At 39.1% G+C, this 27,584-nt stretch overlaps 2 protein-coding genes and 1 long non-coding RNA gene across 3 annotated transcripts; 2 read left to right on the top strand and 1 right to left on the bottom strand.

Annotated features, from left to right (window-relative positions):
• The first annotated feature begins 2,106 nt into the window (after window positions 1-2,106).
• Window positions 2,107-4,721, top strand: LOC132133922 (piggyBac transposable element-derived protein 4-like). Its single transcript, XM_059546835.1, has 3 exons — window positions 2,107-2,264; window positions 2,726-2,806; window positions 2,976-4,721. The coding sequence occupies exons 1-3, from the start codon at window positions 2,122-2,124 to the stop codon at window positions 4,549-4,551; spliced, it is 1,800 nt and encodes a 599-aa protein (XP_059402818.1). The 5' UTR covers window positions 2,107-2,121; the 3' UTR covers window positions 4,552-4,721.
• Window positions 4,722-10,609: 5,888 nt separating this feature from the next.
• Window positions 10,610-13,224, top strand: LOC132133923 (piggyBac transposable element-derived protein 4-like). The gene is made up of 3 exons (XM_059546836.1): window positions 10,610-10,767; window positions 11,229-11,309; window positions 11,479-13,224. Exons 1-3 carry the CDS (start codon window positions 10,625-10,627, stop codon window positions 13,052-13,054), a joined length of 1,800 nt encoding a protein of 599 aa, XP_059402819.1. The 5' UTR covers window positions 10,610-10,624; the 3' UTR covers window positions 13,055-13,224.
• Window positions 13,225-24,596: 11,372 nt separating this feature from the next.
• On the bottom strand, window positions 24,597-25,843 carry LOC132133927 (uncharacterized). Its single transcript, XR_009429299.1, has 4 exons — window positions 25,751-25,843; window positions 25,491-25,564; window positions 25,324-25,367; window positions 24,597-24,716 (listed from the first exon to the last, which is right to left on the bottom strand). It is a non-coding gene; the product is annotated as an uncharacterized LOC132133927 (long non-coding RNA).
• Between the last annotated feature and the right edge of the window lie 1,741 nt (window positions 25,844-27,584).

Genomic DNA, 27,584 nt, shown 5'->3' with positions numbered 1-27,584 from the left:
ACATTTACACTCATTTTACATATCACAGTTTAATTTAGCTTGTATACTGTCAGATATGTATATGTATATGCCAGGAAAAGTTAATTTATTTCAGTAATTCAACTCAAATTGTGAAATGTATGTATTAAATTAAAGGCACAGACTGAAGTAAAGTAAGTCGTTGGTTCTTTTAATTGTGATGATTTTGGCTCACATTTAACAAAAACGCACAATAAGTGACCGCTGGGATAACAGTGAACAGTGTATGTAAATCCAATTACAGTTCTTAGTGAAAATGACAATAAAATGTTGCAATGACAAAATATTTCAATAAATAAAAAATGCAGATGTTACAAATAATGTACAATAATGATGTTGTAATACTCTAAGCATTAACATAAAAATGTGATGTTATATTTGACAAAAAAAGTATCCATTTTGAAATGATGTGTTGGTGAATTGTTTTATTTTACATCTCATTTCTTTCACTGTACCATTACAGTTATTTATTTATTTATTTTTGCATAATAGTAGCCCTAGTATGTAATAAACCAGTTCAAAATAGCTGGGCTAAGATACACTCTAAAACACACTTTTGGGTTGTTATTAACCCAAGGGCTGGGTAAATATAGGACAGAACCCATCTTGGGTTAATTTTATCCAGCAAATTAGGTCGTTTATTTAACCCAACATAAGAGGTTGATTTATCCCAGATAAAGTTTATTCATTTTTATCATATTACTATCTTATTAATTCACAAATTAAATAATGTTTACAGATTAACTTCAATCCTCTAAACTTTTCTAAAATAATCCACACAACCACTGGTTTGCATGTTACCTTCCTTTATTTTCCTTTAATTTTCATTTACAGCATTGTTTATATCGTTTTTAATAGGCTATACATATTGCCCATATTTAAAGTCGTTTGGCAAACAGTAAAACCAAAAATTAAACGTTAAACATAAGTAATTTACGTGTTATTAACCAGTCTCTGTTGTTCGGTTTCCACCGTTGCGTCGCGCTGGTTCTTGAGCCCGAGCTGGAGTCATGTTCGGCGGGGAACTGCTCACGCCTGAGGCCGCCCCCCTGCGTTTCACTCATACAGCCGAAATGTACTGCGATTGCCTTTATAACCTGCCCAAAAACAAACAATAAACAGCTCTGAGGGAATATTTGTATTCTGTATCTTTATGAATAAAATCGTTTATTTTATGCAAAGCATCAGGCTTTTCCATCATGCGAAAAGACCACGCACTCGTTAAAGGTGATTCATACCGCGCTCCTGTATGTTTTTCTCTGCATAAAATCGAACGATATTCAGCACAGTCATGATTTTATAGATAAAATAAAATGTATAGTGCAACATGTTTTTTTTTGTTTGTTTGTTTTTTTACCGACGAATGCGTCATTTCGATGGCGCTTAGAACTGCTCTTTCCAGAAGAGAAGCAAATCCCGCAATAAATAAACTCAACCGCTGGGTTACGTCTAACACAGGGTCTGAGTAATACAAAAACTACAAAACACTGAAAACCCCAAAAATTACCCATAAGGCTCAACCCAGCATTTGGGCTAAAAAAAATAACCTTGATAACCCTTGATTTTTTTAGAGCGTATATAACAATTTGTAAGACTGCTAAAATATGTTAATTCAGTAGACACATTACCAATTGTGACAGACCATAAACAGATTTTTCATATACTTTTCAAAAAATATAATGAAAAAAAAATAATAATAATTATAATTATTTCAAAGAGTTACTAATGACACATTATATGGATATTTTCATGTCTGGGAAAAATAATGAACTAAATAATGAACTTTAAAAACAGCATACTATGATTTCTTTAAGAAAGAAAACACTCCATGAGGCTTGCAAAGGGTAGAGGAATACAACATCTAGGAAAAGTTATAATACAATTATGTTTACAAAAGGCAAAGCTTGATGACGGGTCTCCTCAAAACCTATTTTTCTCTCAGTTGTAATGTTTTATCTTGATCTGCACACACACACACACACACACACACAAGAACAGAGCTCTATTCATATGCTAATGATATGATGCAGTCATATGGTTAACGCCCCTCATCACTACTATAAAACTGGCAGTACAGTTCAGCTTGTTCACTTTTTAATCACGATGGCACACGAGGAAGCTCTCCAGACGACCACAGACAGCGAAGAAGAAAGTACTTTTTCCTCGGAAGAAGAGAAAGACTTTGATGATGAACTCCTGCATTTTGAGGATCACTTTGATGCTGCAGAGAAAACAATTTCTAAAGAGTAAGTCATTTATTCTGACTTTGATTAGTAACTAGAGTCACATATTCCTTATTATTAGTTAGGGCATGATTGTAACACTGTTTAAGACCTATTGCCAGACTAAAATCAGTAAGTTAGCCCATGACTGAAACACATAGTCCTTTTTCTTCATTATATCTAACTGTAAACATTGCACCCATGTGAACGTTTTGTAATGTAACATTAGATAAAATCAATGTTTAGACTATATCTAACTTTTGATTCATGTTGACTGCTTCTTCAGCGGAAACAAAATGTGTTTGTAAATAGTTGCTTAGGTGCAGATGTTTTGAAAGTGCTTTATGGATATTGATGCCCCATCAACAGACACAAAGCTTGTCTCTATAGGCTTATATAACTGTTGATTGACCATCACTTATGCATGCACCATAGTAATTAACCTCAGACAATCAATGTTTATAAACAATTTCTTTATTTTCTAGGAAAACGCCTTCATGTGCACATCACACAAGGGCAACACACAAGCGTCTTTCAGCTTTCAACTCGGTTGAGAAACTTAACAAGTAAGTGGATATTTACCCGTCGTTTTACCTCTTACAGTTTAACTTTGCTTGTGTAGTCTACTGTCAGATGTAGAAATGTTTACATAATGGATACACATTTGTAAATTGCTTCTCTTAATGACCCTGATGTCACCATCCTCACTTTTATTTATTTATTTGTTTTAAACAGATGTGAGAGGGACAGTGACCAGATCCCTGCTGCAAAGAGAGCCAGGACTCTTTCATGGAAAGCAGAGACTGATGTTGACCAGGTTCCACAGACTCTGAGATTCCTGCCTGCTCGGGAACCAGGACCACAGTTGTCTGCTGATGACTCACACTCTCCCATGAGTCTTTTCAAACTGTTTTTCACAGAGAGCGCAGTGGAAAACCTGTGCCACAACACAAATGCTCAGGCTGCCAGGGCAATGGCAAAGGGCTGCAAGTACAAATGGACAGATGTCAGTGTTGATGAGCTGTATCGTTACATCGGACTGATATTCTACATGTCTGTGGTGAAGATGAGCTCCATCGCTGACTACTGGCGGCAGGACAGTCTTTTCTCTGTGCCTTTTCCTGCCACAGTTATGTCAAGGGACAGATACCGCACCATTTCCTGGAATGTACACATGAGTCACCCAGACGCAGACGAGGAAAACGACAGAAAGAGGGGCACAGACCAACATGACCGTCTGTTCAGGATCAAACCCCTCATGGACACTGTTCGTCTTGCGTGCAAAGCCTTCTATCATCCTAGAAGAAATGTAGCTGTGAAGGAGAGATTGGTGGCATGCAGAGCAAAGACAGGAATGAGACGGTGCACAAAAGTCAAGCCGACAAAGTTGGGCTTCAAGTTTTTTGACCTTTCAGACTCATCAAATGGATATATTGTGGACTTCTCCATCTACACGGGCAAGAATTGTTTTCCTGCAGACCATGGGCTTTCATATGATGCTGTGATGTCTCTCCTGGACCATAAAGTTTTGGGCTCTGGGTACCATGTGTACATGGATGATTTCTACACAAGTCCAAAGCTCTTCACAGACTTGTTTGCTCTGAAGTTTGGTGCTTGTGGGGCGTACAGAGAGCAGAGGAAGGGCTTCCTGAAGACTGCAGCTAATTCACTGAGCAGTGACTCCACCATGGGATCCATCAGGTGGATTCGGGACGGGCCTCTTGTGTGTGTGAAGTGGATGGACACGCAAGTGGTGTCTGTTTGTTCCACCATACATGCTGCCTCTACAGGAGGCAATGTGAAAAGAAACATCAAAGCACAGGATACATGGAAGACAAAGTCTGTTCCATGTCCTGCACCTGTGACTGCATACAGCCAGCACATGGGGGGTGTTGACCTGTCCGATCAGCTGTTGCAATACTACGCTGCACAGCACAAAACCATGAAATGGTACAGAAAAGTCTTTCTACACTTCTTGGACATTGCCGCCAACAATGCTTTTATATTGCACAAAGAGCTGCATGGCAACATGACTCGCAAAGAGTTCATGGAGGAGCTTATTGCAGAGCTCTGTGACATGTCACAGAAAGCAGCACCAAAACAGTCCAGCACAGAGCATGTGCCAATCCCAGGAGCTGAGTTGACTTCAGACGACAGAAGAAACGCTACTGTCGGTCGCCGGATCTGTGTGCATTGCAAAGCAGTGCATGGAAAGAGGCTACAAACACCTTGGAAATGCCAGGCTTGTGACGTTCATTTGTGTCTTCAGTTGAACAGAAACTGTTTCCTGGAATGGCACAAAAGTCTGTGATTGTGTTAAAATAAATCATAGTTTTTCCTGGTTATTGTTTTTTTTTGTGGAAATCATTTTCAACTTTTTTAAACAAATTAAGTTGATTTCTCAAGGATCATCAGAGTGAAGACTAGATATATGGCTGCTGAAAATATATGGCATTTAAAGTACTTCACTACATTAATGTATTAATAGATAGATAGATAGATAGATAGATAGATAGATAGATAGATAGATAGATAGATAGATAGATAGATAGATAGATAGATAGATAGATAGATAGATAGATAGATAGATAGATAGATAGATGGTCAGAGGATCACAAGTTCCCCCAATGCTGCGGCCAAAATTAGTGGAGGTATATCAGAAAGGACTTTCTTGGAGAACAAATTTAGTTGCCAGCTAAAACTCTATAGGTCAAAAAGAAGCCATATCTAAACATGATCCAGAAGTGCAGGCAGAAGCAATCCAGGTTGTTATCATTTCAGAAGCCTGTATCTCTGATGGCACGGGGTTGCATGAGTGCATGCAGCATGGGCAGCTTACACATCTGGAAAGGCACCATCAATGCTGAAAAGTAAATCCAAATTCTAGAACAATGTATGCTCCCATCCAGACATCCTCTCTTTCAGGGAAGACCATGCATTTACCAACATGACAATGCCAGACCACATACTGCATCAATTACAACATCATGGCTGCGTAAAAGAATGATCTACGTCCGCTACGTTCTCAAAACTCAGGCAATTTGATAATACCTAGAATATCAAAATCAACTGCGGGCGGCAGATCCTTTTCCTATTTGGCGCCTAAACTCTGGAATAACCTACCTAAAATTGTTCGGGAAGCAGACACACTCTTGCAGTTTAAATCTAGATTAAAGACCCATCACTTTAACCTGGCTTACACATAACATACTAATATGCTTTTAATATCCAAATCCGTTAAAGGATTTTTAGGCTGCATTAATTAGGTAAACCGGAACCGGAAACACTTCCCATAACACCCGATGTACTTGCTACATCATTAGAAGAATGGCATCTACGCTAATATTTGTCTGTTTCTCTCTTGTTCCGAGGTCACCGTGGCCACCAGATCCAGTCTGTGTCCAGATCAGAGGGTCACTGCAGTCACCCGGATCCAGTACGTATCCAGACCAGATGGTGGATCAGCACCTAGAAAGGACCTCTACATCCCTGAAAGACAGCGGAGACCAGGACAACTAGAGCCCCAGATACAGAACCCCTGTAAAGACCTTGTCTCAGAGGAGCACCAGGACAAGACCACAGGAAACAGATGATTCTTCTGCACAATCTGACTTTGCTGCAGCCTGGAATTGAACTACTGGTTTCGTCTGGTCAGAGGAGAACTGGCCCCCCCCCAACTGAGCCTGGTTTCTCCCAAGGTTTTTTTCTCCATTCTGTCACCGATGGAGTTTCGGTTCCTTGCCGCTGTCGCCTCTGGCTTGCTTAGTTGGGGACACTTCATCTACAGCGATATCGTTGACTTGATTGCAAATAAATGCACAGACACTATTTAACTGAACAGAGATGACATAACTGAATCCAATGATGAACTGCCTTTAACAATCATTTTTGCATTATTGACACTGTTTTCCTAATGAATGTTGTTCAGTTGCTTTGACGCAATGTATTTTGTTTAAAGCGCTATATAAATAAAGGTGACTTTGACTTTGACTTAGTATTTTAAAATGTAACGCCAGGGCTTGTATCTATGGGCTTCTCTCTTGACATCTCCCCGATTGCCTGCGAGCTCCTCCTCCTGTCTGTACGGTAATTTCTCTACTGTGCGACAGAGAGTCGAGTGGTTATGACGCAATTGTTAGCCTATTTTTACAAAAACTGTTTCTACGGGGCCATAATGTAACATAGAAGGTAATGGAGCCCTTTATACATTGTCGTGTATCTTTAGAAATAAATAATGGACAAATGGAGTCTTTAAAAGCCTCAGATGTCAAGTAATTTGCTGTCAAAGTGACACCAAAATGAATGGGAGTCAATGGGATGCTAACGCAAGTGAAGTTCTGCTACAAGATGGCGGCACGCGGCCGACTTCAACTTCCGGTCGACTTCCTTCCCACCTGGAGACGACGAGGGATATTGAGAAGCACCCATAGTGTCATTAAAATGACGACACATCTTGCAGTACACAGCATCGTCTTTTATGCTGTACCAGAGACAATTTGGCTGTACTCTAGAAATGGGAACTTTGTGTAGCTACCACTTAGAAGCAAAATGTCTAGACTTGCCGTGTATTGTTGTGCGCGGAAACTCGCGTAAATGGAGCTGAGCAGGTGGTTCATCACGTGTGGATAAATCAGTAGCTTTTCTCAACGATTAGCCCGGGTTGATGTCGACATTTCGGGTTCTGTTCTTGTTTTTTAATTAATTTTTTTATATTTAAAGATATCCGATTCGACATGCTCGTCTCGTGTCATGCGTGTTAAAAGTTTATTTCTCTAGTAGACGTAAACTCATCTTCCCATCCCCCCAACAATACGCGATGTTGCTGTTGCAGTAGGGAAATTATATGAAAAAGTTTTCGCTCTACAGTAATTATCTTTTTATGAAACTTATTGTACGTGTTTAAGTGATTAGTATAGTCATATGTGCAATTTTTTTTTTTTTTTTTTTGTCTGTTCTGATTGGGTGGGCCAGCCGTTAATCTGAGTGGGCCAGTGCCACCCTGGCCCTTATGTAGCCTCGCCCCGATCCAAATGTTTCCATATTCTCAATGTATCTGAATGTTAAACTTGTCACGGTTGGTAAACCGTGATCTCTGGGTGTTTACACTTTGTGGTAAAGTCTGTGTGTTTCGCGTCTGCACTGATTAGTTTGTGGGCGTCTCCGTTAATTGTCATCAGCAGCAGCTGTCACTCATTACTCATCCCTATATATTGGCTTGTCTCACGTCTTGTGTTTGTGAGATCATTGTTTAATGTCGTTTACCCTGTTTGTCGGCTTCAGTGTTGTCTGCGTTGAATGTCTGTGTTTTCCCAGAACCTCATCCACTCTACGCACTTCCACTCAGCTACAAACACTTACCTTCGGCTCTATTCCCTGCAGGTCCTGTGCCATCCTCTCCTGCTGCCTTCTCACCGCATCATCCGGATTCCTCATCTCCTCACCACCATCTTGGATTGTCGTCTTCCCAGCATCATTGTCCCTTCGTGTCTGTTTGTTTGTTTATTTTCATTAAATACTGTTAACTCGCATTTGTTTCTGGTTGCTAGTGTGTTTGCTGTACTACAATTATTATTTTTTATATATATATTTTATTTTTTATATTTTTCTGTTTAATGTATTTTATTTAAATGTATATTTAAGTTTACATTTAGCTTACAACGTGTTTGAAAATTCTGCTTGATAAATGCTCTAAAACTTGTATGTAAATGATCGACTTATCAGTGTGACATTTTAGCATACAAATGGAGAAAACTTCAAGATATCGGCCCTAAAAATCGGCAAAAGTCTGATAGACAGCTTTCACATGTCAGTTTTAAATATATTCTAAATCATAAACATCTTATAGACATCTATTTGACATCTAAAAGGAAAAGTCCTATAGACGTATTGCAGATGAGCAAACACTGTGAAAAATACATCTTGTAGATGTAAATGCAGACGTCAAATAGACGTCTCTAAGATGTACGTGTGCTATCAGGGAAAGGTCTAGTTTTGGGTAACTTTTGATTCATGTTGACTGCTTCTTCAGCGGAAACTTAATGTGTTTGTAAATAGTTGCTTATGTGCAAATGTTTAGAAAGTGATTTATGGATATTGATGCCCCATCAACAGACACAAAGCTTGTCTCTATTGGCCTATATATCTGTTAATTGACCATCATTTATGCATGCACTATAGTATGTTACCTTGGACAATCAACTATTCACACTTTTCTAAGAAAATGCCTTCACGTGCACGTCATACAAGAGGCTCTTAACGAGTTCACATTTACACTCATTTTACATATCACAGTTTAATTTAGCTTGTATACTGTCAGATATGTATATGTATATGCCAGGAAAAGTTAATTTATTTCAGTAATTCAACTCAAATTGTGAAATGTATGTATTAAATTAAAGGCACAGACTGAAGTAAAGTAAGTCGTTGGTTCTTTTAATTGTGATGATTTTGGCTCACATTTAACAAAAACGCACAATAAGTGACCGCTGGGATAACAGTGAACAGTGTATGTAAATCCAATTACAGTTCTTAGTGAAAATGACAATAAAATGTTGCAATGACAAAATATTTCAATAAATAAAAAATGCAGATGTTACAAATAATGTACAATAATGATGTTGTAATACTCTAAGCATTAACATAAAAATGTGATGTTATATTTGACAAAAAAAGTATCCATTTTGAAATGATGTGTTGGTGAATTGTTTTATTTTACATCTCATTTCTTTCACTGTACCATTACAGTTATTTATTTATTTATTTTTGCATAATAGTAGCCCTAGTATGTAATAAACCAGTTCAAAATAGCTGGGCTAAGATACACTCTAAAACACACTTTTGGGTTGTTATTAACCCAAGGGCTGGGTAAATATAGGACAGAACCCATCTTGGGTTAATTTTATCCAGCAAATTAGGTCGTTTATTTAACCCAACATAAGAGGTTGATTTATCCCAGATAAAGTTTATTCATTTTTATCATATTACTATCTTATTAATTCACAAATTAAATAATGTTTACAGATTAACTTCAATCCTCTAAACTTTTCTAAAATAATCCACACAACCACTGGTTTGCATGTTACCTTCCTTTATTTTCCTTTAATTTTCATTTACAGCATTGTTTATATCGTTTTTAATAGGCTATACATATTGCCCATATTTAAAGTCGTTTGGCAAACAGTAAAACCAAAAATTAAACGTTAAACATAAGTAATTTACGTGTTATTAACCAGTCTCTGTTGTTCGGTTTCCACCGTTGCGTCGCGCTGGTTCTTGAGCCCGAGCTGGAGTCATGTTCGGCGGGGAACTGCTCACGCCTGAGGCCGCCCCCCTGCGTTTCACTCATACAGCCGAAATGTACTGCGATTGCCTTTATAACCTGCCCAAAAACAAACAATAAACAGCTCTGAGGGAATATTTGTATTCTGTATCTTTATGAATAAAATCGTTTATTTTATGCAAAGCATCAGGCTTTTCCATCATGCGAAAAGACCACGCACTCGTTAAAGGTGATTCATACCGCGCTCCTGTATGTTTTTCTCTGCATAAAATCGAACGATATTCAGCACAGTCATGATTTTATAGATAAAATAAAATGTATAGTGCAACATGTTTTTTTTTGTTTGTTTGTTTTTTTACCGACGAATGCGTCATTTCGATGGCGCTTAGAACTGCTCTTTCCAGAAGAGAAGCAAATCCCGCAATAAATAAACTCAACCGCTGGGTTACGTCTAACACAGGGTCTGAGTAATACAAAAACTACAAAACACTGAAAACCCCCAAAATTACCCATAAGGCTCAACCCAGCATTTGGGCTAAAAAAAATAACCTTGATAACCCTTGATTTTTTTAGAGCGTATATAACAATTTGTAAGACTGCTAAAATATGTTAATTCAGTAGACACATTACCAATTGTGACAGACCATAAACAGATTTTTCATATACTTTTCAAAAAATATAATGAAAAAAAAATAATAATAATTATAATTATTTCAAAGAGTTACTAATGACACATTATATGGATATTTTCATGTCTGGGAAAAATAATGAACTAAATAATGAACTTTAAAAACAGCATACTATGATTTCTTTAAGAAAGAAAACACTCCATGAGGCTTGCAAAGGGTAGAGGAATACAACATCTAGGAAAAGTTATAATACAATTATGTTTACAAAAGGCAAAGCTTGATGACGGGTCTCCTCAAAACCTATTTTTCTCTCAGTTGTAATGTTTTATCTTGATCTGCACACACACACACACACACACACACAAGAACAGAGCTCTATTCATATGCTAATGATATGATGCAGTCATATGGTTAACGCCCCTCATCACTACTATAAAACTGGCAGTACAGTTCAGCTTGTTCACTTTTTAATCACGATGGCACACGAGGAAGCTCTCCAGACGACCACAGACAGCGAAGAAGAAAGTACTTTTTCCTCGGAAGAAGAGAAAGACTTTGATGATGAACTCCTGCATTTTGAGGATCACTTTGATGCTGCAGAGAAAACAATTTCTAAAGAGTAAGTCATTTATTCTGACTTTGATTAGTAACTAGAGTCACATATTCCTTATTATTAGTTAGGGCATGATTGTAACACTGTTTAAGACCTATTGCCAGACTAAAATCAGTAAGTTAGCCCATGACTGAAACACATAGTCCTTTTTCTTCATTATATCTAACTGTAAACATTGCACCCATGTGAACGTTTTGTAATGTAACATTAGATAAAATCAATGTTTAGACTATATCTAACTTTTGATTCATGTTGACTGCTTCTTCAGCGGAAACAAAATGTGTTTGTAAATAGTTGCTTAGGTGCAGATGTTTTGAAAGTGCTTTATGGATATTGATGCCCCATCAACAGACACAAAGCTTGTCTCTATAGGCTTATATAACTGTTGATTGACCATCACTTATGCATGCACCATAGTAATTAACCTCAGACAATCAATGTTTATAAACAATTTCTTTATTTTCTAGGAAAACGCCTTCATGTGCACATCACACAAGGGCAACACACAAGCGTCTTTCAGCTTTCAACTCGGTTGAGAAACTTAACAAGTAAGTGGATATTTACCCGTCGTTTTACCTCTTACAGTTTAACTTTGCTTGTGTAGTCTACTGTCAGATGTAGAAATGTTTACATAATGGATACACATTTGTAAATTGCTTCTCTTAATGACCCTGATGTCACCATCCTCACTTTTATTTATTTCTTTGTTTTAAACAGATGTGAGAGGGACAGTGACCAGATCCCTGCTGCAAAGAGAGCCAGGACTCTTTCATGGAAAGCAGAGACTGATGTTGACCAGGTTCCACAGACTCTGAGATTCCTGCCTGCTCGGGAACCAGGACCACAGTTGTCTGCTGATGACTCACACTCTCCCATGAGTCTTTTCAAACTGTTTTTCACAGAGAGCGCAGTGGAAAACCTGTGCCACAACACAAATGCTCAGGCTGCCAGGGCAATGGCAAAGGGCTGCAAGTACAAATGGACAGATGTCAGTGTTGATGAGCTGTATCGTTACATCGGACTGATATTCTACATGTCTGTGGTGAAGATGAGCTCCATCGCTGACTACTGGCGGCAGGACAGTCTTTTCTCTGTGCCTTTTCCTGCCACAGTTATGTCAAGGGACAGATACCGCACCATTTCCTGGAATGTACACATGAGTCACCCAGACGCAGACGAGGAAAACGACAGAAAGAGGGGCACAGACCAACATGACCGTCTGTTCAGGATCAAACCCCTCATGGACACTGTTCGTCTTGCGTGCAAAGCCTTCTATCATCCTAGAAGAAATGTAGCTGTGAAGGAGAGATTGGTGGCATGCAGAGCAAAGACAGGAATGAGACGGTGCACAAAAGTCAAGCCGACAAAGTTGGGCTTCAAGTTTTTTGACCTTTCAGACTCATCAAATGGATATATTGTGGACTTCTCCATCTACACGGGCAAGAATTGTTTTCCTGCAGACCATGGGCTTTCATATGATGCTGTGATGTCTCTCCTGGACCATAAAGTTTTGGGCTCTGGGTACCATGTGTACATGGATGATTTCTACACAAGTCCAAAGCTCTTCACAGACTTGTTTGCTCTGAAGTTTGGTGCTTGTGGGGCGTACAGAGAGCAGAGGAAGGGCTTCCTGAAGACTGCAGCTAATTCACTGAGCAGTGACTCCACCATGGGATCCATCAGGTGGATTCGGGACGGGCCTCTTGTGTGTGTGAAGTGGATGGACACGCAAGTGGTGTCTGTTTGTTCCACCATACATGCTGCCTCTACAGGAGGCAATGTGAAAAGAAACATCAAAGCACAGGATACATGGAAGACAAAGTCTGTTCCATGTCCTGCACCTGTGACTGCATACAGCCAGCACATGGGGGGTGTTGACCTGTCCGATCAGCTGTTGCAATACTACGCTGCACAGCACAAAACCATGAAATGGTACAGAAAAGTCTTTCTACACTTCTTGGACATTGCCGCCAACAATGCTTTTATATTGCACAAAGAGCTGCATGGCAACATGACTCGCAAAGAGTTCATGGAGGAGCTTATTGCAGAGCTCTGTGACATGTCACAGAAAGCAGCACCAAAACAGTCCAGCACAGAGCATGTGCCAATCCCAGGAGCTGAGTTGACTTCAGACGACAGAAGAAACGCTACTGTCGGTCGCCGGATCTGTGTGCATTGCAAAGCAGTGCATGGAAAGAGGCTACAAACACCTTGGAAATGCCAGGCTTGTGACGTTCATTTGTGTCTTCAGTTGAACAGAAACTGTTTCCTGGAATGGCACAAAAGTCTGTGATTGTGTTAAAATAAATCATAGTTTTTCCTGGTTATTGTTTTTTTTTGTGGAAATCATTTTCAACTTTTTTAAACAAATTAAGTTGATTTCTCAAGGATCATCAGAGTGAAGACTAGATATATGGCTGCTGAAAATATATGGCATTTAAAGTACTTCACTACATTAATGTATTAATAGATAGATAGATAGATAGATAGATAGATAGATAGATAGATAGATAGATAGATAGATAGATAGATAGATAGATAGATGGTCAGAGGATCACAAGTTCCCCCAATGCTGCGGCCAAAATTAGTGGAGGTATATCAGAAAGGACTTTCTTGGAGAACAAATTTAGTTGCCAGCTAAAACTCTATAGGTCAAAAAGAAGCCATATCTAAACATGATCCAGAAGTGCAGGCAGAAGCAATCCAGGTTGTTATCATTTCAGAAGCCTGTATCTCTGATGGCACGGGGTTGCATGAGTGCATGCAGCATGGGCAGCTTACACATCTGGAAAGGCACCATCAATGCTGAAAAGTAAATCCAAATTCTAGAACAATGTATGCTCCCATCCAGACATCCTCTCTTTCAGGGAAGACCATGCATTTACCAACATGACAATGCCAGACCACATACTGCATCAATTACAACATCATGGCTGCGTAAAAGAATGATCCGGGTACTGAAATGGCCAGCCTGCAGTCCAGATCTTTCACCCATAGAAAACATTTGGTGCATCATAAAGAGGAAGATGCGACAAAGAAGACCAAAGTTGAGCAATTAGAAGCCTGTATTAGACAAGAATGGTACAATATTCCTTTCCCTAAACTTGAGCAACTTGTCTCCTCAGTCCCCAGACGTTTGTATACTGTTATAAAAAGAAGAGGGGATGCCACACAGTGGTAAACATGGCCTTGACCCAACTTTTTTTTTTTTTTAGATGTGTTGATGCCATGAAATTTAACATCAACTTATTTTTACCTTAAAATGATACATTTTCTCAGTTTAAACATTTGATATGTCATCTATGTTGTATTCTGAATAAAATATTGAAGTTTGAAACTTCCACATCATTGCATTGTGTCCCAACTTTTTTGGAATTGGGTTTGTACTTTAAAATCAATCCTAAATATAACTGGAAGCCAGTGTAGAGACCCGAGGACTGGTGTGATATGCTCAGATTTTCTGGTTCAAGTCAGAATCCTGGCAGCAGCGTTCTGTAGAGCTGCAGCTCTTTTTGGGAAGGCTGGTGAGGAGACCATTACAATAGTGCACCTTGCTGGTGATAAAAGCATGAACAAGTTTCTCCAATTCTTGACTGGAAACAAAACATCTAATTCTTGCATTGTGTTTTATATGATAGTATGCTGATTTAGTTACTGCTTTGACATGACTACTGAAACTAAGGTCTTTCTCCAGAATCACACAAAGATTCCTGATTTGAATTTTAGTTGTTAGACCCCTAGAATCAAGGTATGCATTCACCATGAAAACTTCATCTTTGTTTCCAAATGCAATGACAGTTTTTTTCCCCTTGTTGAACTGAAGAAAGTTTGGCACATCCAACTGTTAATTTCACCTATGTATAAGCAGAGGAAGTCAATAGGGGGCTGTAGTCATTTGGAGATAAGGCTAGGTAAATCTGGGTATCATCAGCATAGCCGCAATTTGGGATCTTTCTCATTATTTGACTTAGTGGGAGCATATACAGGCTAAACAAGAGCGGTGCAAGAATTGAGCCTTGTGGTACTCCGCATGAAATAGACATCCACTTAGACCTATGCTCTCCTAAACTCACATAATAACCTCTCCCTTCTAAGTATGACCTGAAACATCTGAGGACCATCCCAGAAAGCCAGACCCAGTTTTCCAGTCTCTGTAGAAGTATGTTATGATATACAGTGTCAAACGCAGCACTGAAGCCTTGTAGTACAAGCATTGATAATTTGCCAGAATCTGAATTTAAGTGAATATCATCTATTATCTATAGTTTTCTGTTTAATTGATATTTATTTATAAAGTTGTATCTATTTTATTTAAATGTATATTTAAGTTTACATTTATGTTCCAACAAGCTTGAAAAATGCTGCTTAATAAATGCTCTAAAACTTTTATGTAAATGATTGACTAAATATATATATATATATATATATGTGTGTGTGTGTGTGTGTGTGTGTGTGTGTGTTTGTATTTATATATATATATATATATATATTCTTTATTTTCATGACTATGAAAATTGAAGAGTCACATTGAAGGCATCAAGGGCTATTTGACCAAGAAGGAGATTGATGGGGTGCTGCGCCAGATGACCTGGTCTCCACAGTCACCGGACCTGAACCCAATCGAGATGGTTTAGGGGTGAGCTGGACCGCAGACAGAAGGCAAAAGGGCCAACAAGTGCTAAGCATCTCTCGGGGAACTCCTTCAAGACTATTGGAAGACCATTTCAGGTGACTACCTCTTGAATCTCATCAAGAGAATGCCAAGAGTGTGCAAAGCAGTAATCAAAGCAAAAGGTGGCTACTTTGAAAAACCTAGAATATGACATATTTTCTGTTGTTTCACACTTTTTTGTTATGTATATAATTCCACATGTGTTAATTCATAGTTTTGATTCCTTCAGTGTGAATCTACAATTTTCATTGTCATGAAAATAAAGAAAACTCTTTGAATGAGAAGGTGTGTCCAAACGTTTGGTCTGTACTGTATATATATGTTGTAACAGACTTTGCTTTGATAAATATTCTAATTCGTTTTTGAACATTTGTTTTTATATTTCTGTGAGTTTAAATGGGTTTAAGAAATGCATTATTTGTCTTACTAAAGAGGGACTTTTATTTTGACGGGTGTTGTAGTCTACGGGCAAGGAAAAAGAAAGCACGCAGTTCAAGTTCATCAGAGTTGTGTCGCAGATAACGTTTGCAACTTTAAGCACCCCCCGAAAAGGCATAAACTCCATAAAAATTTTTGGAGTCTTACGGTGATTTTTGAGTGAAAACGGACTCAATAAACTTCATTAACATCAGTAAAGTTTGGGCCATCATTCGGGCGGGGTCTGCTACAGTAAGAGCTTAACCTTCGCTGGTTCAGATCCTCGATGCATGTGCATGCTCACGATGGCAACGTCACGGATTGCTGCACGTCCGAATCAGCGTGATGGTCTACGGAGCAGAGTCGCTGTAGTCAACGAGTTCACTATGGAAATGGATATGGACGAACCGAGTTCTGAAAGCCTGCTTCAGACGGATATTGAAGGTGAAAAGGATAAAAATGAAGCAGTTAAATGTAAGGATAAAGATAAACCTGAATCTCAGTGTCAAAAGCAAGACAGTAAAGAACTCACTCGGCGTTCAGAACGTCCGCATATGCCCACGGAGAAAATGCTTGCTTATCAGAAAGATGAATGCTGTAAGAAAGAAAAAAGATTAACCAAGCAAGACAGAACTTAAAAACTGACATAACTGATAAACAGCTGGCTGAAATGGCTGACTCTATTGAGGACAAAAAAATAATATTTTGAAACTCTTCAGTGACATAAGGGAACATGTTACACCTACTGCAGATTTAAGACGTAAAATTGATGCATGTGAAGCTGTGACCAATGACATAATCAAAATAGTGCTTGAAAGAATGGCAATTGTAGATGGCGAATTTGATGCAGAAAGAGAAAGGGGCAGGCTGCGTGAACTTTTAGCACATAGTTATGCTCGCTCTATATATGGTTCCAGTGCTTCAAAAACAAGTGTCAGTAGCCATTCCAGATCCTCTAGTGCAGCAAGCAAACGTGCAGATGCTGCAGCAGAACTGGCTGCAAAAGAGGCTGAATATAAGATGATGCAAACAGAAAGGCAACACAAGGAAAAAATAAGAACCTTAGAAGAGCAACTCAGAAGAGAGTTAGAAACTCAAAAGTTTGAATTGGAACGGCTGCAGGTGGAAAAGGAGATAGAGGTTGCTCGAGCCAGAATAAAATCCTATGAAGAAGAAATAAAACAAGAGACAAGAAGTCAGTCAATACCGAATGATCATCAAGGGCAGAGAAACGGAATGTTACATCAGCATTGCAGTGTTGTTCAGTCAACACCTCTCAGTGAAGTGTCTCATCTTGCTCAGGCAGTTCAGGACAGCATAGCCATCAACAGGTTACCCATACCCGAGCCTTCAGTGTTCAATGGAGACCCAATTCAGTTTGTGGACTGGAAAGCCTCATTTATGTCACTTATAGATAGAAAAGGCATCTCTGCAGCTGATAAACTCTATTATTTGAAAAAGTATGTCAGTGGCTCAGCACACAAATATCTTGAAGGCACCTTTTATCGTAATGATGAAGAAGCGTACAAAGATGCTTGGAACAAGCTTAACCAAAGATACAGGCAGCCATTTGTCATTCAAAGAGCATTCCGTGAAAAGCTGTCAAAGTGGCCAAGAATACCATCCAAAGATGCAGAAGGCCTGAGAACATTTTCAGACTTTTTAAATGCCTGCCTGCAAGCCATACCTCATGTTAAAGGCCTGGAAATATTAAACGACTGTGAAGAGAATCAAAGGCTGGTACAGAAACTTCCTGACTGGGCAGCCTCCAGGTGGAACCGCCAAGTCACAACATCACTTATGGATGGCAAGGAATTTCCAAGCTTTCGAGACTTTGTAAAATTCATGTCAACTGAAGCAGAAATAGTGTGTAATCCTATCACTTCTCTACATGCTCTTCATTCACGCGAGTCACCTCATGAGAGAAGAATCTCAAATGAAACCAAAAGAAACAAGGCGATTGTTTTCAAAACACAAACAACAGTAAACAGTGACAAACAGACAATAGCTAAAGGACAGTTAAAAACACCATGCATGTTGTGTCAAGATGACAGCCATCAACTTTGTAAGTGCCCAGAAATCATGGTAAAGTCTCTGAAAGACAGAAGGTCCTATGTCAAAGACAATAAACTCTGTTTTGGGTGTATGAAACCAGGTCACTGTGCTAAGGATTGTCGGCATCGCCACACATGTGATGTATGCAAACTGCGACATCCCACATGTCTTCATGACTACAACTATGAGAATAAGGGAAACAGAAAGCAACCAACGGTAAGCATGGAGCATGCATGTGAGAGTGAGATTACAGATGCCATGATGCTTAATATCACAAGACAAGGTCGTTCAGTCATTACATCCATGATTGTACCTGTGTGGGTGTCATCCATCAAAAATCCATCCAATGAACAGCTTGTCTATGCTTTGTTAGACACTCAGAGTGACACCACTTTCATTGATGAAGAAGTGAGTAATAAACTGCAAGTGGATTCTCAGCCAATAAAACTCAAACTTACCACCATGATGGGAGACAGTATGATAATTAAAAGTAAAAGAGTGTCTGATCTTCGTGTGAGAGGGTACAATTCATCAGTACATATCAATCTGCCTCCAGTATACACCAAGGAGTGTATTCCTGTCAATCGTGATCACATACCAACGCAGGAAACGGCAAAGAACTGGAGTCACTTGAAGGTAATCACAGACGAAATGTCACCTCTACTCAGCTGTGAAGTTGGTTTACTTATTGGCTACAACTGCCACAGAGTGCTAGCTCCCAGGCAAGTTATACTGGGAAAAGATGATGAACCTTATGCTATTCTAACTGACTTAGGATGGAGTGTTGTGGGATCAACATCAGTCAGTCTGTGTCACAGAATAGCCACAAAGGAGATTCCAGCTTTGACACCTATGGATGCCATCCGTGTACTTGAGTCGGACTTTAAGGATGTCACAGCAGATGAAAAGACAATTTCTCAGGATGATATTGTGTTCCTAGACAAACTCAAAGAAGGTATAAAGAAAAATGCTCTAGGACATTATGAAATGCCTCTTCCGTTCAAACAACGGCCATACTTACCTGATAACAGAGAGCTTGCCAAGGTCAGACTCAATCATTTGAACAAGAAATTCTGTAGAAACGAGAAATATAAGACAGTCTACATTGCTTACATGAATGACATCATTGAAAGAGGTGATGTAGAAACAGTGAATGATGATGGAACTGTTGGCGAAAAGTGGTACATACCTCATCATGGCATCTACCATCCAAAAAAGCCAGACAAGCTACGTGTCGTTTTTGATTGTTCCGCAAAATTCAAAGGCACAAGTCTCAACGAACATTTGTTACCAGGACCGGACATGATAAACAATCTCACCGGAGTCCTTGTTAGGTTCAGAAGGCATCCTATAGCTGTAATATGTGACTTTGAAAAAATGTTTCACCCGTTTTATCACCAGGAAAATGGCCGAGATTACCTGCGCTTCTTATGGTGGAAAAACGGAGACACAAATTCAGCGCTTCAAGATTATCGGATGAAAGTGCATCTTTTCGGCGCGGTTTCTTCGCCTGGTTGCGCAAACTATGGACTAAGATATCTAGCCAGTGAGCATAGTCAATCATACTCATTAGCCGCTCAGTTCATCTTAAGAGACTTCTATGTTGATGATGGAGTCACAAGTGTAGAGACGGTGGAAAAGGCCATTCAGCTGGCAAGGGAAGCACGGGAGTTGTGCATAAAGGGAAGTCTTCGACTTCACAAGTTTGTGTCAAATGACAACACTGTTCGGCAGAGTATACCAGCATCAGAACGTGCTGTAAACTTTGAAACAAAGGATCTTACCTTCAATGACATGCCACTTGAAAGAGCGCTGGGAATTCATTGGAACATAAAGAGTGATAGCTTCCAATTCCATATCCCACTAAAAGGTCAACCTACAACACGCCGTGGCATATTGTCAACGGTTGCCTCCATATATGATCCTTTGGGCTTTGTAGCTCCCTATGTTCTCAATGGTAAGAGGATCCTACAAGAAATGGGTCGCCAGGGTACAGGCTGGGATGATCCACTTTCCCTTGCTCTTAGCCCATGGTGGGAGAAATGGCAGAATGACTTTGTCAATCTGGAAAAGGTGGACATATCACGATGCTATGTGCCTGCTGATTTCGGTGAAATTGTAAAAACGGAAATACATCATTTCTCTGATGCAAGTACCTGTGGTTATGGTCAGTGTTCTTATCTGAGAGTAATCAATGAGAAGGATGAGATGAGGTTAGAGTTGACGGCAGCAGTGGTATCAGTCAAAATGAGCAATATGCTCAGAGAAGAGCTTGACCTCACTAATGTCAATGAATTCTTTTGGACTGACTCAAAGGTGGTCTTGGGTTACATCAATAACGACGCCCGTCATTTTCATACGTTTGTATCCAACAGAGTCCAAAAAATACGCCAAAGCACAGCACCCAAACAATGGCTGTACGTCCCAACAGATGATAACCCAGCAGACAATGCTTCAAGAGGAAGAACAATAAATGAATTACTCTCGTCCAACTGGTTCTCGGGTCCTTCATTCCTGTGGAAGAAAGAAATAGAGACCTCAAATGTTGTACCGGAGCTTCCAATAGGAGATCCAGAAGTTAAAAAGATTCAGACGTTTCAAACAGAAAGTAAAGATCTTGTAGACCATTTGTCAAAGTTCTCATCTTGGTCTAATGCTGTCAAAGCCATTGCACGCCTTGTGAGACGGATTAAGAAGGATAAAACTAATGCGACAGCTTCTGTAGGTGAACAGGAACATGCAAAAGGCTTGATTCTAAAAGGAGTTCAAAAACAAGCATATCAGAAAGAAATGGATGTCCTGAGTCAAGGAAAACAACTTCCAGGTTATAATAAACTTCATCACCTGGACGCCTTCATAGACCTTCATGGTATGATCAAGGTGGGAGGAATACTTATCCACTCATCATGCACTCACTCGTTCAAGCACCCACTGATCCTTCCTAAAGATCATCATGTAACAAAGTTGATTATTGCACACTATCATGAAAGTGTAAAGCATCAAGGAAAGGGTTTCACAATTAATGCAATCAGATCTTCCGGCTATTGGATACCTGGAATAAACAGAGCTGTCGCATCTTACATTCGCAACTGTGTACCTTGTAGAAGGTTGAGAAAACCTGTGGAAGGCCAGCGGATGAGTGATCTTCCCACAGAACGTGTAGAGCCTTCCCCACCGTTTGTGTATTGTGGTATGGATTGCTTTGGTCCATTCATGACTAAAGAAGGAAGAAAACAGCACAAAAGGTATGGTCTGCTTCTAACTTGCTTTTGTTCAAGAGCCATTCATATAGAAATGTTAGAAGATATGTCCACAGATGCTTTCATCAACAGTTTGCGATGCTTTATTGCAATTCGAGGCACAGTACGGCAGATCAGATGTGACCAAGGTACCAATTTCGTTGGCGCGAAAAATGAACTGAACTCGGCATTACATCAGCTTGACCCAGAAAGGCTCACTGCTTTCCTTGCAGATAAACAGTGTGATTTTGTAATGAATCCCCCTCATTCCAGTCATGCAGGTGGTGTATGGGAGCGTCAAATCAAAACTGTACGGAGTGTTCTTAATGCTACAGTTTCCCTCTCATCAGGCAGGCTCAACGATGCTTCACTGCGCACTTTATTTTATGAAGCCATGGCAATAGTCAACAGTCGCCCCCTGACAGTGGATAACCTGAACGACCCCAAGAGCTTAGAACCGCTCACACCTAACCATCTGATTACCATGAAAACCACCACAGTCCCACCACCACGAGGAAAGTTCATAAGAGAAGACATCTATGGGAGAAAGAGATGGAGACAGGTGCAGTACCTTACTGAACAGTTTTGGAGTAGATGGAAAAAAGAGTATCTCCACAATATTACAGCTAGACAATGCTGGCATGCTCCAAAAAGGAATTTTCAGATTGGTGATGTGGTCATGGATACAGATGAGAACCTTCCAAGAAATGAGTGGAGACTAGGACGGGTCGTAGACATTGTAACTAGCCAAGATGGACTAGTAAGGAAGGTCACAATAGCACTCGGTGACAAAAAACTAAACAAAAAAGGAGAACGGGTAAACAAGGTCTCAGTCGTAGAGAGACCAGCTCAGAAGTTGGTCTTATTATTGGAAGCGGAGTGAACAAATCTTCAAAAGGACTTTGCTTTACACACATGCACACAAAATGGTTATTATAAGTTAAAATTACTTATGTTTGAAAATTATGCATGTTGAAATAACATTTATAATTTGGTGGGAGTGTAACAGACTTTGCTTTGATAAATATTCTAATTCGTTTTTGAACATTTGTTTTTTATATTTCTGTGAGTTTAAATGGGTTTAAGAAATGCATTATCTGTCTTACTAAAGAGGGACTTTTATTTTGACGGGTGTTGTAGTCTACGGGGAAGGAAAAAGAAAGCACGCAGTTCAAGTTCATCAGAGTTGTGTCGCAGATAACGTTTGCAACTTTAAGCACCCCCCGAAAAGGCATAAGCTCTTACGGTGATTTTTGAGTGAAAACGGACTCAATAAACTTCATTAACATCAGTAAAGTTTGGGCCATCATTCGGGCGGGGTCTGCTACATATGTATATATATATATATATATAACCTGTTTTATATATTTAATACTTGGTCAATTTATTGATTTGTTTGGTTATCTTTTGATACATTTTTTTTTTATTTTAATATCGAGCAGTGCACAAAATTAAGATTTGAGAGATGGTTCAAGTCAGTGCTCAATAAATGATGATGAGTCTAGAAATGTTGTGCATCCACTTATTATCAGTGTGACATTTTAGCATAGAAATGAAGGGGAAAACTTCAAGATATCGGCCCTAAAAATCAGCAGCGCATATCAGCCATCGACTGACCCTGACCTCTGAACATTGGCTATAGAAAAACCCATATCGGTCGATCTCTAGTACATACAATATTATATTGTCTGTCACTTTATCATCGAGCTGCCTAACGTCTAACATTTTATAATGTAACATACCAACAAACATTTATCCCAAAGGTCTAGTTTTGGGTAACTTTTGATTCATGTTGACTGTTTCTTCAGCAGAAACTTAATGTGTTTGTAAATAGTTGCTTATGTGCAAATGTTTAGAAAGTGCTTTATGGATATTGATGCCCCATCAACAGACACAAAGCGTGTTTCTATTGGCCTATATATCTGTTAATTCACCATCATTTATGCATGCACTATAGTATGTGCATTCAGTGGTGAGTTTAACAACGCTCTACTGCAGGTAGAACAGCATCCAGATGTGAGTTTAACCAAAACAACGCTCAACTGCAGGTAAAACACTATTCAGCGGTGAGTTTAACAACGCTCTACTGCAAGTAGGACAGCATCCAGATGTGAGTTTAACCAAAACAATGCTCAACTGCAGGTAAAACACTATTCAGAGGTGAGTTTAACAACGCTCTACTGCAAGTAGGACAGCATCCAGATGTGAGTTTAACCAAAACAAAGCTCAACTGCAGGTAAAACACTATTCAGAGGTGAGTTTAACAACGCTCTACTGCAAGTAGGACAGCATCCAGATGTGAGTTTAACCAAAACAAAGCTCAACTGCAGGTAAAACACTATTCAGAGGTGAGTTTAACAACGCTCCGCGGTGCGTGCAGTAAGCAGTTTAAGCGTTTTCTGCCAGGTCACAGGGTAAGTGACTAATGCATGCTGGATAATGTATTTTTTTCAACCCAGTCTCATATAAAAACGTACCCTGACTACGTTGGTCCAAAGTACAAAACGTAGAGGGGTTACAATAATGGCCCTTGAAATGTATGACTGTTACGTTTTTTTGCCTATTCTTTTCCTATTGTTTTGCGTCCAAGTCACGTGACTTTCAAGATTCCGACCGTGAGAACAAGAAACATGGCGGACATTTCTCTCATTTTTAGTGAAAAAAAACAATATTTTGAGTTAGTTTCTGCATAAAAATACGTTTTGATTACATTTCTAGCGAGAAATATATATATTTTACCTTCATAATATTCACTCAGTGAATGTACATAATCACTCGCTTGTTCGTTGTTGCGAAGATTTTTCAGATCTTGCCAGAATAACGTGAAACTGCAACGTTTTGGTTGCTATGGACGCTGCTATCGCCTAGCATAGCTGTGGCCCCAGATTCCACATACTCTTCCTTGCGATTTCGCTCCGTCTGACAGATCAAACACCTGCCCACTATATGCGATTCGTCTTGAGGTTGATTTGCTGATCAACACATTAATCCGTGGCAGCGGGAGAAACTAATGTTGACAAAGTGACGAGTTACAAAAAAGAAGAAGTACTTTTAGTTTGGAATCATTGTTAGTCCAAGAATATGGAATGGCGTGTTATTTGTGGTATTACTCAATATCGAGCATGATATTTCAATAAATATCCAGGAAGTGTTCCACTGATGTGATGACGTTTATGACATATTCAGTGCTGCCACCACGTGTCTGGTCTTAGTAATAACCACTGATCTATATTATATATATTATAGATCAGTGGTAATAACTTATTTCTGGTGTATTATCAAGTTTTTCTCTGCATGGAGGTGAATTAATTGTATCTATATTATTTGAAGTATGCAATATCTATCTATCTATCATCTATGTGTGAAGGAGAGAGATGATCTGTCAAGCTTTTGTAAACACACCATGTGTTCTCTGGTTTGCTACAAAGTGGGAGTCTTTCAGGCTTTTGAATTTTTTTTAATATACTGTAAACAACATACACATAGCTTATGGAACAAAACAATGGGATTGAACATTTCCTTAATTTGTGGTGTTCTCCTCCGTCACCCACTGTGGCGGCCAAGTTTTCCCACTGTAATAAAAAGAGATTGTTATTAATTTAGGTCTTTACATCAGCCATAAATTAAATTCAAAACAAACATGACAAGGTTAAGGGCAATGAGGAACAGCAAGCCACCCCTTCATTCAGTAGGTTTATAAACTTACAGTAATCTGATAACAGTAAATTACCTGCCTATGGTAATATTTTGGTTAAGGTTTGAATATGCATTACCTACGGTGTAGCCGTTTATTTGAAATCATATACCTCTGCTCTGAAGGTATCCATTGTAAAAGACCTCTGCAATTTGCTGCACAATATTAGTCTTGAAAATTTGGTCATGAAAGACCTCCCCTTTTGCTCAGAATAAATTGGTTCTTATGTCCAACATATGTCTCTCAATTATGGCAGTCAGGTTTATCTGCCTTAAAGGTCCCATGGCATGGATTATTTCATTGGCTGACATGCTTGCATGTGAAATAGCCAGCATTAGATGTGAAACTCTCTTGAAGAGTGCCCAAGGACACTTCGACACACTGAGCCACAGCCACCCACAAATACAAGCCAAGGCTATTACTTTAAGTTTTGAAGTACTAAGAATTAGGCTATTCCAATCAAAACTATGATAAATTGTACATACCAGAGTGAACAGGGCTCCCATTCCACCAACTTCATTTGATCATTCTATTCATTCCACCAACTTCATCACCTGAAAAAACATCAAAGTTAGGGGGTTAAGGGGTTTCCAGTTGGGGTGCTGCAATTCCACTGAGTACATCTAAGACTTTTAATTATTGTAAAGCTAACCTTCTGCATTTTGCAGCGGATCACCCTCTTCACTGGGTAGTAAGGTTCCCCTTCTAAGATCCCATGGTTACATTCTAAAAGAGCAAAAAAAAGTACATGAGTTTGACCTCATACATCTTCATCAATGAATTAATAAATTATTTTGACAGGCAACACATGATATATTTATGACTTACGTATATCTGGCTAAGGCAAAATAATCACTTTATTTGAAGTCTGATTTGAAATGGTGAAATGTAAATCTAGGAAAGCTTAATAACCTTTGGGTGATTTTTTCCCCCTCAGTTTCTTCCTTGTAGACATGTCTGAGGCTGCAGAATTCTTCTGCTTCTTTTTATTGTTTGCAGACATATCTGTTGAGATTAAGGAAATGTATCTGTGAAGAGCTGTTATTACAATGAATACTGGTCTAAATACCTTTATTCCAATAACAAATATATAATATCACATTACAATTGGAAAGATATAGATTGTAATCTTTTGCAGGGCACTCATTGAAATGCATGGAAATTGTTTAACCATATGCTGTACGGTCACTTCTTCGCTCTACCAAGGGTTATAGACTACAAGATGTACACACGGGTGACCAATTGAAGGAAAAGCCTGGAAGATGAGGGGAAAAACAATGAATGTAGTTCCTCCTACTCATATTACCTTTATCCTATAACCTTATTATTGATGGGAGATGTGTCTTCCAGACTTCAATTCACAGAGCACAGTGTCTCACAGAATGATTTACTAAGTATGAAGATTTTGTCAATCTGATTCAATGAGTTTTACAATCCCCAATTTCAATGAAGCTGGGTCTACTATAAAAAGAAAATAAAAACATAATACAACGATTTGCACATCATTTTCAACCTATATTAAATTGAATACTCTACAAAGACAAACTGAAAAACTTTATTGTTTTTAGCAAATATTAACTCATTTTGAATTTGAGGCCTGCAACATACTCCTAAAAACCTGGGACAGGATCAACAGGTGAACAGGTTTCATTGGAAATACATGAGTGTCATGATTAGGCATAAAAGGGGCATCCCCGGAATTCATTCACAAGCAAGTTTTCCTTGGTTGTGAATGACTGTGCCTTCTGGGGATGCTATGTGACGGTGAGAATCACTACTGTAAAGGATATTACTGTAAAGATTAATATTAATATTCACTGGAATAGGGGTTTTTATGATCATCAGGGGCCTATTTTATAAGTGTATAAACACATATAAACAAACTGAGAAATAAGAAACTGATTACGATGACAGGAATCCACGCTCCCCACAGAATATGAAAGCTTGCTAAGTTACACCATATTTTGAGTTGATTATCATTTATTATTACATGGCTTGGTTAAATTCTAATGTAGAATGCGGTCTGTTATTTCTTGATAACAGACCACTGCTAAGTATAACACACCGCTGCCATGAAAAACAGAGTGTTCCCATGGACACGGTGTTCTTTAACGGAAGCAATACAATCATTTTAAAATCAATAAACTCCTTTTTAAATCAATATTTTGTGTAAAATTATTGATTTATTTGGTAGGTAGCCTTGTAATAAGTGGGATAACGTATAGAGAGGCGGTTGTTATAGTGAATACAACCCCTTCAGGCTGATTCAAGTCCTGATCAGCCTGTCGTGGTTGTATTCGCTATAACAACCACCTAGAACAAACCAGCACAGGATGGGAATTGTTACTGCCATGTATTTTGATGTGTGTGTGTGTGCACATACTGAGCTTGTCCATATACACAGTAGACTGAAGTGAATTCTATACAGCTAAAAATGAGGCACCAAACACCTACAGCAGACTTTGGATGTGCAACAGTGCTCTCCATCATCATCAGTTCCTATATAGATTGAAGCTGTTCTAGTGGCACATTGTGGCAGATACCACCTCAGTAATTCACTTGCCAAAAGTTTGTTTTTGCTTCAGCAAGGACTGGTGATGGACTGGATGGTGGACTGGATGTGAGGAGGACTGGTGATGGACTGGATGGGAGGAGGACTGGTGATGGGCTGGATGGGAGGAGGACTGGTGATGGGCTGGATGGGAGGAGGACTGGTGATGGACTGGATGGGAGGAGGACTGGTGAT

Source organism: Carassius carassius, unplaced genomic scaffold (assembly GCF_963082965.1).
Source record: "Carassius carassius unplaced genomic scaffold, fCarCar2.1 SCAFFOLD_73, whole genome shotgun sequence".
NCBI lineage: Eukaryota > Metazoa > Chordata > Actinopteri > Cypriniformes > Cyprinidae > Carassius > Carassius carassius.
Note: the sequence above shows the minus strand (reverse complement) of the source record. Positions and strands in the feature narration are given on the sequence as shown.